Below are 12610 nucleotides of genomic sequence, written 5' to 3'. Positions count from 1 at the left end.
AAACAAAACAAAAACAAAAAGAATTGACCAGTGAAGTATCTAACCTTGAAAACCTGGGAAGATCAGAGTTCACCAAAGCCCAAAGATCGATGTTAGCAGTATCAGACATCACACAGTACAAAATAAAATTATGAGTTAGAAGTGGTTCACATTACTACAAAAGTTAAACAATAACCCTCTTTGCCAGCACTTTTTATACCTACAGCATAATCAGTATGCAAACAGAACTATACAAGAGGTATGGTGAGCCAAAGCTTTTCAAACAGAGTTTATTCTAGAAAATAAGCCCCCTAGATCAAAAGGTTTAGCAAAGACATCAAGGGTAACACTGCTATTTTGGCTTTCCAAAAGTTAGCTTTTCAAAACAATAAAGTTGGCAAAATAGTACCATTTCACTGACAACCTTCAGTTCCTTTCACTAAAGGATAATTCGGGTTAATTATTTAAGTTTATGTTGACCTCTGTCATCCTTTAGTAAATAAATTAGGTGACAACTCTTAGTTTTTTCAGACTTTCCCAATGGGATACAGTTAACTTTAATGTCCTCATTGACAAAAACAAAACAAAAAACAACAAACAAATAGAGATCAAAGAGCTGAATAGAAAAATATCAAAATATACGATGGCCATGGCCAACTGTAGTTTGAAAGAGTTTTCCTTATTGAAAATCATTTCTTAAAGCCACATTATGATTGCTTTTTAGAATTCCTCATTACAGCAGAATTTAGAGGACTCATTATAGAGGAAAAGTCAATATATATGAGTTTACTATGAAATTTGGAAATAGTGATTCAAATTTTTCAAAGAAGTGAAGACCATCAGTGAATGTAGGCTAAATGGTGGCATGCAATATCCCACTCCAAATCACATAAAATGTCACATTTACTTTTTCATCATTCAATTTACATATTAAGTCAGACTATTCATTATTTTAAAAAAAGGATAAATTACTTAAAAGATAAAAAGCCTACAAATAGGATACCACTTGGTTAGTGTTAATTGACTATAAATATAATTCTTTTTCTTATAAGTCTTGCTATGATTTATAAACACTGAATATTAGCAGAAAGACTAAATATGCTAGAACACCAAATCCTGAGTTTTTGGAAATGTAAGAGATAATCTTTGTTCTAGTATTTAATATGTGACTTTGGGCAAGGGAATTGCTTCATGTCCGTTTTCTCATGCATTGATAGGGCTAATAGTGATACCTGTTCTAAGCATGCTCAGTGGGTTCTTTAAAAGATTAGACTCAATTTTAAAAATATTGACCTAATATCTGCCATGTACAAGACCTAGGGGCCTAAAATGAAATTATATTATATGATGTAAATTATTGCAAACTGTATAAAATATAAAGCACATTACAATTACTGCCCAGTCACCACATTGTAAAACATTTGATATTTTGAAATTCAGAAGGTTAAAATTTTGCCTGTGTATTTACATGGCTTCTAAACCACAGCTAGTGAAAGGACTGCAGATAACACTGAGAGCAGGCTGGTCAGATAATTAATTAAATAATCAGAATTCCTCCCTAAGATGATGCAGAGTTTGGAAATAAATACTCTCTTTAATAACTCTTAGAAAAGGAATTCATTGATATACATTTCTGTCTGAATAATAGGAAAACTAGGGATTATATCATAGCAAAACTTCTAAGATACCAATTTCTAAAAGGTAACACTTTAATGAGTTATATGCCAACTCAATTGTGTGCATGAGGTTCTCAATCCATTATTTGCAAACCATTTAGCTAAAAATAAAGCGAAGTAAAAACTTAAAGTCTTGGATGTAAGGGGTAATTACTAAAGTGATGAGTTGATCAGACTATTATTCTGAATCCATTTCCATTTAATGTATAGCCTTCAAATGTTTGCAAAGAAAACATCGCAGAGACCAGGTTTCAATAGTTATGTGATTTAGAGCACATATGGTAAAAGGCTGTGATATCAGATTTTTAAAATGTGGTTTTGTGGGGTATATCGAGAAATGCTCTTTCTAGCTGACAGTTAAGCCTAGCAGTGATTAGAGAGCAGAGTTTTACATAAGTCATACAAAGACCTGAAGGATGACAATGTGCCATTGTCTTGGGTGTCCTACCTGTCTATTTCTGATCAACAAGCTTGGCCTCTTTTATGATTTTGAGGATTATGAAGCCCAGAACAGTGTTCAGTGTGTAACTTTGTATTTAGTTTGCATTTTTCTTTTATTTACTCTTGTAATATGGTTCCAAAATATGAATCCAATGGAAGTGCTGATAATGCATCCAAAAAGAGGAAAATGCTCACAACTGAAAATAAGGTAGAAATAATAAAGTGACCAGAAAGAGCTGGAATTCAGTTGTACATCAGTGAAAATGATATGGTAGAAACGAGAGCAACAGGTGATTGAGTCTGAAGAAGAAGATGGGGACCTAAAACCTGCAAACACAAAAAAACAGTTTTGACTACGGACTTAATTGAAGTCTTTCATATCATTAAAGCAGGAATGGAAAAGTTAGAAAGCAAGATCCTAATAGAGATTTAGGAGTTTGCCATCCAGGTCTAAGCTACTACCAGGCCATTTAGGATGAGAAAAATAAGGTCTGTACAAAGCTTCCTTTGTAAATCAAAAAATTAACTGTAGTGTAAACTCTCTCCAGCGAGTCAAACCCTGATTCTCCAACACCAGGCTGCTTATCTTCAACAGGCCGGCACTCCATCTTTCATCTCCTGCACTACCCAATTAACTTATCATGTTACCTCATGAAAATCCCTCTCCCTATGTAAAATATGGATGGTATGAGCCTATTACTTTAATCATGATCTGTTTGTTTTTTTATCCAAATGGCTTGAAGAATTGCTTCTTTAATGATTTTTTTTAGGGACAGCATACCTATACTCATACACACAGATTTGCTCTCTTCAGTATAATACCATGTGCAATTACTTTTATTATTGCTAGGTTCTTAATATATACTGGATTATGTTTAAGATGGTTAATGTATTTGGAAATATTCCTTTGATATGTTTTCTATGCATAAAAAGTTAAATATGAAGGTAGGTAAAAAAAGCTACCTAAAAACCTTTATTAAACAAAAATATCAAAATTTGAAGCTATAATTTTCTTAAAATGCTCTCTTCATTTAGTTCTATACACTTATGAAAGTGGTATTTCCATCTCTCTAACCCTTCCCTGAAGAAGTCTGTGATCATCAAAAGAGTAGTTTGGACATCCTTGAGGGACTCAAGCCATGTTCCTTTTAAATATTTTTTTGAGTTTGGAGAACAAAAGGAAGTCTAAAGGGAAATTATCATGGCTGTGAGCTGGGTAGAGTAACAAAACCACTAAACAAAATTCTAGTTGGACAGCCCTTGATACTCTTGAAGAATGAGCATGTGCATTGCTAAGATGGGAGGGAAATCCTCAGTGAAATTTCCCCCCCACTGGTGCAGTTTTCAATTTTCCAAAAACTTCTTCATAAGCCCTGTCTTCTTTTAAAAAAATCTGTCAAGATTACTGTTTTAGAATTCTAGAAAACAGTCACCATAAACTTCTCAGCTGACCTTTCTCCTTGAATTTAACTGTCCCAGGAGATCTCCTCTTAAGCTGTTGCTTTGGTTTGGACCTTTTTTTAAGGCACTCTCATGAGACTAAGACAAACGTACTATTCAGAGAACTTGTCTGCAGCCATCTACTGATTGCAGAGACATACTTAAGCACTTTTTGTTTGTAATAAACCTGTGCATGTATGAATTGGAACCCTAGTAATGATACTCCTCTGTAATATATAGGAAGACAAAGATTTGGCTAACTGATGCTAACTATGAACTATAAGAACCTGTTCAGTGTTACCTACAGATTTGACTAAAAGGTAGACTTAGAAACTAATCACATTCATAACTAGAGGACTGCTTTACTGAAAACTACATCCTAGTTGTCTCTTTATCTTGATGATAGTTAATTTGTCTGCAGTGATCTTAATACTTTTTATGGTATGCATTCAGGAAGTACATAAAAAACAGTCCTCAGGGTTAGTGGAGATGTTGAAGTATCTGGAGATAAGAAAGTGGAGGCCGGGTCCAGATTCAGGGTAAAACTAAAATGGTAAAACTTGATTCACTCTATTACTCATTACATTCATAACTAGAATAAGAGGCACACACACCAAGCCATCCAAATTCATTAGCAGAAAGGTGATACAATCTTATTATGATAAATACTTAACCAAGTACTTGAGAGCCCTACATGATATTTCCGACCATTAATAACTAACAGTATGACCTCGAACAATCTTCTGTTGGGTTTCAGTATTTTTCCAGATAAAACTTTGATCCCTTGTGTAGCTGACATTCTACAAATCTATAAAATAATGGCTTTGAAGAGGAGAAAGAAATTATAGCAACATATTATGGGCAACAAACTGAATGATTCAGGAAGCATCGAAAGATGAAAGGAATACACAGAGCCACTGTGCTAAAAAGAACTGGTTGATGTTAAAATCTTTTAGGAGGTATCATAAGATCAAGAACTGGGAGTATTGAAGGACTATGTCCAAGCTGCATTGAAGAAAAACAGGACTCCAGAATTCAAGAGAATACTAATCAAGATGTTTCAACAAACTGATGCAACACTGGAGGTAGGTGCTTACTTATCTATACTAAGAATTAGGGAAGACAGCTATCTGGTCAGTCAATTGAAAGAGATTCATATCTGTGCCCATTCAAAAGAGAGGTGACCCAACATAATATAGATATTATTTAACAACATAGCTAATATCTCATGCAAATAAAATTTTACTGAACGTAATTTGCAAAATGTTGCAGCAATGCATACACAGGGACCTACTAGAGATTTGAGCTAGATTCAGGGGAAAGAATTTGAGGGATGTCTTTGTGAATGTAAGATGGATCTTGGCTACAAGTAGAGACTACCAGAAAGATGCTTATTTGTGCTTTACTGACTGTGCACAATAATTGAATGGTCGGATCATAACAAACTATGGATAATATTGAGAAGAATGGGAATTCCAGAACATTTAATTGTGCTCAGATGGAGCCTGTATATAGACAAAGAGGCAGTTGTTTGACCAGGACAAGGGAACACTGAGTAGTTTAAAATTAGAAAATGTGTTTGTCAGGGTTGAATCCCTTTACTAAGATTATTAAATCTGCATGCAGGCAAACAATCTAACAAGTTGAACTATATGAGAAAGAACACAGCATCAGGGTTGGAGGAAGGCTCATTAACAACAAGTGATTTACAGACCATACCATCTTGCTTGCTAAAAGCAAGGAGGACTAAAGATTATGTATGGATTACACTTCAATATAAAGAAAACATGAATTCTCACAACTGGACCAATTAACAACATCATAATAAATGAAAAAATTGAGGTTGTCAAAGAGTATATTTTACTTAGATTCACAATCAAAGTCTAAAGAAGCAGCTGTCATGAAATCAAATGACATATTGCATTGAACAAATTTTTACACAAGATCTCTTTAAAGCAATGGTTCTCAACCTGTGAGTCGCAACCCCTTTGGGGGGTCGAACGACCCTTTCACAGGGGTCATTCGATTCATAACAGTAGCAATTTTACAGTTATGAAATAGCAACGAAAATAATTTAATGGTTGGGGGTCAGCACAACATGAGGAACTGGTTCTCCTGGCACTGTGGGTCACGACCCCTTTGGGGGTCAAACAACTCTTTTGCAGGGGTCATCTGATTCATAACAGTAGCAATTTTACAGTTATGAAATAGCAACGAAAATAATTTTATGGTTGGGGGTCAGCACAACATGAGGAACTGTATTAAAGGGTCGCGGCATTAGGAAGTTTGAGAACCACTGCTTTAAAATGTTAAAGAGCAAGGATGCCACTTTGAGGACATAGTATTTTCAATTGACCATATGCGTGAGAAAACTGGTAAATGAATAAGGAAAGGAGGACTAGTGCTGCCTTTCACTTATGATGTGGGCAGAGAATACTGACTATATGAAGGTGCTCTGATGGTGAGGTAGGCAGAAACATTGGACTTCTCACCATAAAGTCAGCAGTTTAAAGCCATCCATGAGGCTGTCTGCTCCTGTAAATATTTAGTCTTAGAAAGGAGTAGTTCTACTCAGCCTTATATATGGTCACCAGGAGTGATGCTGGAAGCTTTGTCATTGGTATTTCAAATACCTGTAGGAGCCTAAGGTGAACAGATTTAAGCTGTGCTTCTAGACTAAAGAAGGCTCTTAACTTCAGAGGAATTAAGACACCCAGCTCCTTATAAATAGCAGCAGAACAATATCAGACACTGGAAAGCTCATAAATATCAGCAGAACATTGTCAAACCCAGTGCCAGAAGATTAGCCCCTCAGATTGGAAGCCACTCAAAATGTGAGCTGCTATTCTTTGCTGCTCACCTTCCTGAAATGATCACTGAAGACAAAATGGGTGCATAAGAAAATGTAGTGAAGAAAGCTGATGATGCCCAGCTATCAAAAGATGCAGCATCTGGGGTCTTAAAGTCTTGAAGATAAACAAGTGGCCATTTAGCTCAGAAGCAACAAAACCCACATGGAAGAATCACACCAGCCTGTGCGATCATGAGGTGTCGATAGGATTAGGCACCAGGCATCAAAGACCCAGAATAAAAAATCATATCATTGTGAATGAGGGAGAGTGTGGAATGGAGACCAAAAGCCCATCTGTAGGCAATTGGACATCCCTTTACAGAAGTGATGTAGGGAGGAGATGAGCCAGTCAGGGTGCAGTATAGCATCAATGAAACATACAACTTTCCTCTAGTTCTTACATGCTTCCTCCCCCCACTATCATAACCTAAATTCTACCTTACAAATCTGGCTAGACCAGAGCCTGTACATGGGTACAGATAAGAGCTGGAAACACAGAGAATCCAGGACAGATATACCCCTCAGGACTAATATCAAAAGTAGCCATACAAGGAAGGGAAGGGGAAGGTGGGGGGAGAAAAGGGGACCCGATCCCAATGATCTATCTATAACCCCTCCCAGGGGAATGAACAACAGAAAAGTGGGTAAAGGGAGACATCGGTCAGTGTAAGACATGAAAAAATAATAATTTTTAAATTATCAAGGATTCATGAGGGAGGGGAAAAATGAGGAGCTGATACCAAGAGCTCAAGTAGAAAGAAAATGTTTTGAAAATAATGATAGCAACAAATGTGCATACGTACTTGATAGAATGGATGGATGTACAGATTGTGATAAGAGTTGTATGAGCCCCCCAATAAAATGATTTATTAAAATTAAAAAAATATGAGCTGCTTTCTAAAACCAGAGAAGATATCTACTAATAACTGGAACTTGTCATGTATGAATTTAAGAAAATTGGATTTTATTTCATTGAATGCACAAAGATTGATATTCAAGACATTATTGAGCTGAAATGGATTGGCACTGGCCATTTTGAATCAGATAATCATGGTTTACTATGCCAAGAGTGACTATTTAAAGAGGAAAGGCATTGCATTCATCTTCAAAAAAGGAATTTCAAGATCTATCTTGAAATACAATGATGGCTGTGGCAGGATACTATCCACATCCATACAAGGAAATCCGGTTAATAAAACTATTGTTGAAATCATGTACCAATCACTAAAGCTAGTCATAAAGAAAAGAATTCTATCAACTTCTTCAGTCCGAAATTGATCAAATAAGCACTTAATCTATAACTGTTGCAACTGGAATGCAAAAGTTAGAAACAAAGAGGAAGGAAGCGTTCTTGGAAAATATGATGTTGGTGATAGAAATGAAGCTGGAGGTTGCATGATAACAGTTTTGCAAAACCAATCACTTCTTCATAAAAAATACCCCTTTTCACTTGTATTCAAACAAGCAGCTATCTAAGTGAGGCATCAACTAAGCTCACATGGAAGAAGTACACCAGCCTGTGTGATCCAAAGATGACAAATAACAAAATCCAAATATGATGGAGGGAGAGTTTGTGAACACCCAATTTGCAGAAGGCTATGGGGGTGGCAGTGTGAGTCCAAAATCCATCTACAGAGTACCTATGCACCTTAAGCCCCTGGCAGATGGCCTCTGACCATGGTGCAGGGTTGCAAATAGCCTGGCTTTCAGACAGAATTTACTTTAAACTGCGGTATCTAGTCATTTGATCTCCCTCTTAACTCACTCTGGATTTGTTCTAGGTTTAAATGTTTTTTTGCTTGTTTCTCAACATAGCTTTTCTCTCTGGTTTATTATTATTAATATATACTACTTTCTTCTCTATTTTGTTTTTGTTATGTTTCCCAGTTTATGAAGCACAGAAGAGATGAATATATAGAGACAATAATTGGTGTAATAGTTTATTGGGGATGCAGGGAAGCTGAGAGGAATTGGGAAGCAAATAATGGATACGGGAGGGGAACTGATGCTCTAGAACTGATTGTGGTGATGTATATACATCTCTTTTTATACACAAATAAACTATGGAAGAGTGTGTTATATGAATTATATCTCAAACTATTGGAAAAAGGCACTTCTTTTCAACAAGATAAACTTTGACCACACTCATGGACTTCTCCATATGTAATATACAGAAATCAAGTTGACTACATGTCTAGGAAGACATACTGGAGAAGCTCAATATCAGCAGCCAAAATGAGGCCAAGGGCCAACTGTGGAACAGACCATCAATTGCTAATATGTAGGTTTAGGATGAAGTTAAAGAAAGTGAAATTATATTTTGGCCACGAGAGCCAAAATATAACCTTAAGTACATCCCACCTGCATTAGAAGAACATCTTAGGAATAGATGTGAGTCACCGAATCCCAGTAACAGAGCTGATGAGCTGTGGGATGGCATGAAGAGCATCATGCTATTGTTAGGTGTCAAAAAGTTGGTTCCAAATTATAGAAAGAACGATACACTACCCAGTGTTTTGAAGAAATTAAAAGGCCATTAAATAGACAGGAGAGAAATAAAAGAGCAAAGTGGATTTCAGAAAAGACTCTAAACTTGCTCTTGATCATAGAGTAACTAAAGTAAATGAAGGCAATGATGAACTAAGTGCTGAAGAGAAAATTTCAAAGGGCAGCTTGAGGAAACAAAGGAAAGTATTATAATGAAATATACAAAGAGTTGGAATTAGAAAACCAAAAAGGAAGAGCATACTCAGCATATCTTACATTAAACGAACTGAAGAAGCATTTCATGTGTTGAGTTACAATATTAAAAGGTTCTATGGGGAAGATATCACATGATTTAGGAAACCTCAAAAGAAGATGGAAGAAATATACAGAATCACTGTACCAAAAATAGCTCGTCAACATTCAACCATTTAGAGACAGCATATTATCAAGAACAGATGGTAATGAAGAAAGAAGTCTTAGCTGCATTGAAGACATTAGCCAAAAACAAGACTCTAGGAATTGACAGAATATGGCCTGAAATGTTTCAACAAGCTGATGAAGCACTCACTCACCCATGCCATGAAATTTGGAAGACAGATACTTACTTGGTCAACTGACTGGAAGAGATACATATTTGTATCCATTTTAAAGAAATGATGTGCAAATTACAACACAATGTGCAAATTATATAACAGTATAATTAATATAATGTGCAAGTAAAATTTTGCTGGAGATCATTCTTCAACAATGGTTGCAGCAGTATATTGACAGTAAAGTTATAGCAAATTCAAGTAGGATTCAGAAGAGGACTTGGAACGTGGGATATCACTACTGATGTCAGATGCATCTTCACTGAAAAGTAAACATATAATGTGTACTTGTGCTTCCTTGACTATGCAAAAGCATAGTATTGAGAGGAATGGAAATGCCTGAACAGTTAATTGTGCTCATTGCAGAGCTTGTTGTTGGACCAAGAAGCAGTCATTTGAATATTGATTAGAGGAAGACTTATTTGTAACCTACGATATGCAAATGACACAACCTTGCTTTCAGAAATAGAGGACTATAAGCACTTGCTGATGAAGATCCAGGACTTCAGCATTCAATATGGATTACAGCCCAGTGTAAAGAAAACCAAAAACTTTACAACTGGACCAAAGGGTAACATCAGGGCAAATGAGAACAAGGTCGAAATGGTCAAGGATTCATCTTGCTTGGATAAATGCTCAATTCTCATGGAAGCAGCAGACAAGAAATCAAACAACATATCCCATTGGGCAAATCTGCTGCACAAGATCTCTTTAAAGTGTGGAAGAGAAGGATGTCACTAAAGTATATTTTACCCAAGTTATGGTATTTTCAGTGTTCTCATATGCATGTGGAAGTTGGTCACTGAAAAAGGAAGACTGAAGAATCGATGTATTTGAATTGCAGTGCTGGTGAAGAATATTAAACTGCCAGAAGAACACACACATCTTTCTTGAAAAAAGTGCAACCAGGATGCTACTTAGAAGCAAGGATAGCAAGATTTTGTCTCACATACTTTGGACATGTTATCAGGAAAGACTAGTTCGTGGAAAGGACATTAGTGCCACAGAGGTAGACCCTCAAGGATATGGAGTGACACTGACTGAAACAGAGGACTCACAGGTAACAATGACTGTGAGGATGTGCAGCATTGTTCTATTGCTGTTGAGTAGGAACAGACTTGCTAGCACATAACAACAATGATCTGAGTTGAATATATTGATATTTTCTTTTACTCTGTGTCTATTAGAGCAGTAGAATTAAAGAAGTAGAATTTAGAATTTGGGGGCAGTCCAAAATACAAGGAGGGGATGACTTGGAACTCTACAAGAGGTATGGCAAGCCAAGAATCTTTTTACAAGATTCATATACAATAACTATTGTTGTTGTTAACAGTGAATGCCATCTTGAAGGACAGTTAACCCCATTTGCATTTCTATTAATATAGAAGTCAATAACCAGAAATTTATTCTGAAGGTAAAGATAAAATACAAAAAGGCTTTAGAAGATTTGTGCAAACTTCTATATTCCTATGAAGGGTGTGAAACCCCTTTGTACAATTCTGTACTATAATTTTCAACCAAAATAGACATGAGCGGATAATTTTTGAAATACTAAATTAGATGTCAAAATTAGATAAATCTGGGTCATTCCAATTAGACAGAAACACTAGACTCCACGAGTTCTTGAAATTTGCAGAAATAAGCCAACATGAAAGAATTGAATTGACATATATGCTCTTAAAAAATCTTTGAATACTAGAAAACATTAGGTACAGGTATCTATATATGTAAATACCTATACATCCATACAAGCACACATATATGTGAGTGTGTATATAAATATACACAGACGAGTATATACACATATGTATAAAAATATACAAGAACAATGTAAATTTCATGCAGTTACAATTTTGCAGTTAAAGAGCTAACCTGGAGGACCTAGATAGGGATCAGAGTTCACCAAGGTCCAATGTCATCATTAGCAAAAGGGAAAAATATCAAAATTGTTAGAAATATCAAGAAACTAAAGCATTACACTAAATTCTTTCAAGTAAAAATGAATTCAATAAAATATTCTGAAAGTTCATACTCATGCATGTGAACATAAACTAAGTTATCACCACTTTGAGCCAACACTAAAATCAAAACAGCACATGTTATGAATGTTGAAAGGCCAACAATCATTTTCATAATAATTATTATTAAGAGCTCAGAAGGGAACAATCAATTCTCCATTTTATTCGAAGATTATGAACAAATTAAAAAGTTGTACACACTCAGGAGATGTGTGTTAATTATCTGAAGAGACTTTTGTTATGTTTCTTTAGAAATGGTAATTTTAATAGCTTTGGGGATTTTGTGATTTAATAGTAGATTTTAATAGCTTTTGTGACTAATTGCTTTATGTTGAAATATTTAAAAATAATGTTTAACAGTAGGCTACATTACTAGTGAGAACAAATAACTACAGTGCTGATTAAAATATGAAAAGGATGATAATTTAGTTTATTCACATTTTGGTGTACTTAATTTAACCAAGCAAGGTATTTCCTTCAATTCTTTATATTACATGCAAGAGAGTTAACCTAGCTGAGGTTTTCACTGATGTTCTTCAAGAGTAAATGAAGGTAAAACCTTAAATAATGCCCTCTGTAAATAATCCGATCAGATCCAATACAATTTGGTTTTGAAAATGATTTCTGAACCCAATACATGAGTCCATTTAATATATGTTTTTAAAGGGCAAAATTTAAAAACTCACTGCCATCAAGTCCAAATCGTATTAAAATTAACTGTAACCACTTTACAGTTTACTGTAATTTAAATGGCAATCTTCATTTCAAAATGCATTTGAAATTTAAAAAGTCAGAGATTTTCTAGGAGTTAAAGGCTTTGTTTCCTTATATCTTGGATGATACAAAATAAAGTAAAACAAAAAACCCACAAGGGCCAAGTTTTTGATATAAAAATGAAAGAGCAAGCCTCAAAAATCTTTTGCTAATATATCACCAGTGACTGGACTCAGCAAAATCAACCCAGGGTGAAAATGAGCATTTCCCAAATTAGTAAAATGTAATGAGACTGCACAGTGACAGAATGAAAAGGTGCACAGTGGGTGCAAAGTGGAGATTACTAGAGCAGTTTATACAAGACAAATGAGGGACAGACATGAGGCTGGTATGAAGAGATGTTGACTCAATTTG

General features: G+C 35.4%; 1 protein-coding gene across 3 annotated transcripts in view; it reads right to left on the bottom strand.

Moving 5' to 3' along the window:
* Positions 1 to 12610, bottom strand: part of COL4A5 (collagen type IV alpha 5 chain) — a 276485-nt gene that overhangs the window by 20010 nt on the left and 243865 nt on the right. Inside the window, exons 42-43 of one of the 3 annotated variants that reach the window (XM_004710041.3) lie at positions 11337 to 11345; positions 45 to 53 (exon numbers count right to left, since the gene is read on the bottom strand). The exons of 1 other annotated variant lie outside the window; for it this stretch is intronic. In XM_004710041.3, coding sequence (XP_004710098.1) covers positions 45 to 53; positions 11337 to 11345 — 18 coding nt within the window. The remainder of the gene's footprint in view (positions 1 to 44; positions 54 to 11336; positions 11346 to 12610) is intronic. One more of the 3 variants, XM_045298536.1, reaches the window with a different exon arrangement.

The sequence above is a fragment of the Echinops telfairi genome, unplaced genomic scaffold, assembly GCF_000313985.2.
Source record: "Echinops telfairi isolate 266 unplaced genomic scaffold, ASM31398v2 ScPeMD7_7427;HRSCAF=8465, whole genome shotgun sequence".
NCBI classification, from domain to species: domain Eukaryota; kingdom Metazoa; phylum Chordata; class Mammalia; order Afrosoricida; family Tenrecidae; genus Echinops; species Echinops telfairi.
This window is presented reverse-complemented; position numbering and strand designations above follow the sequence as displayed.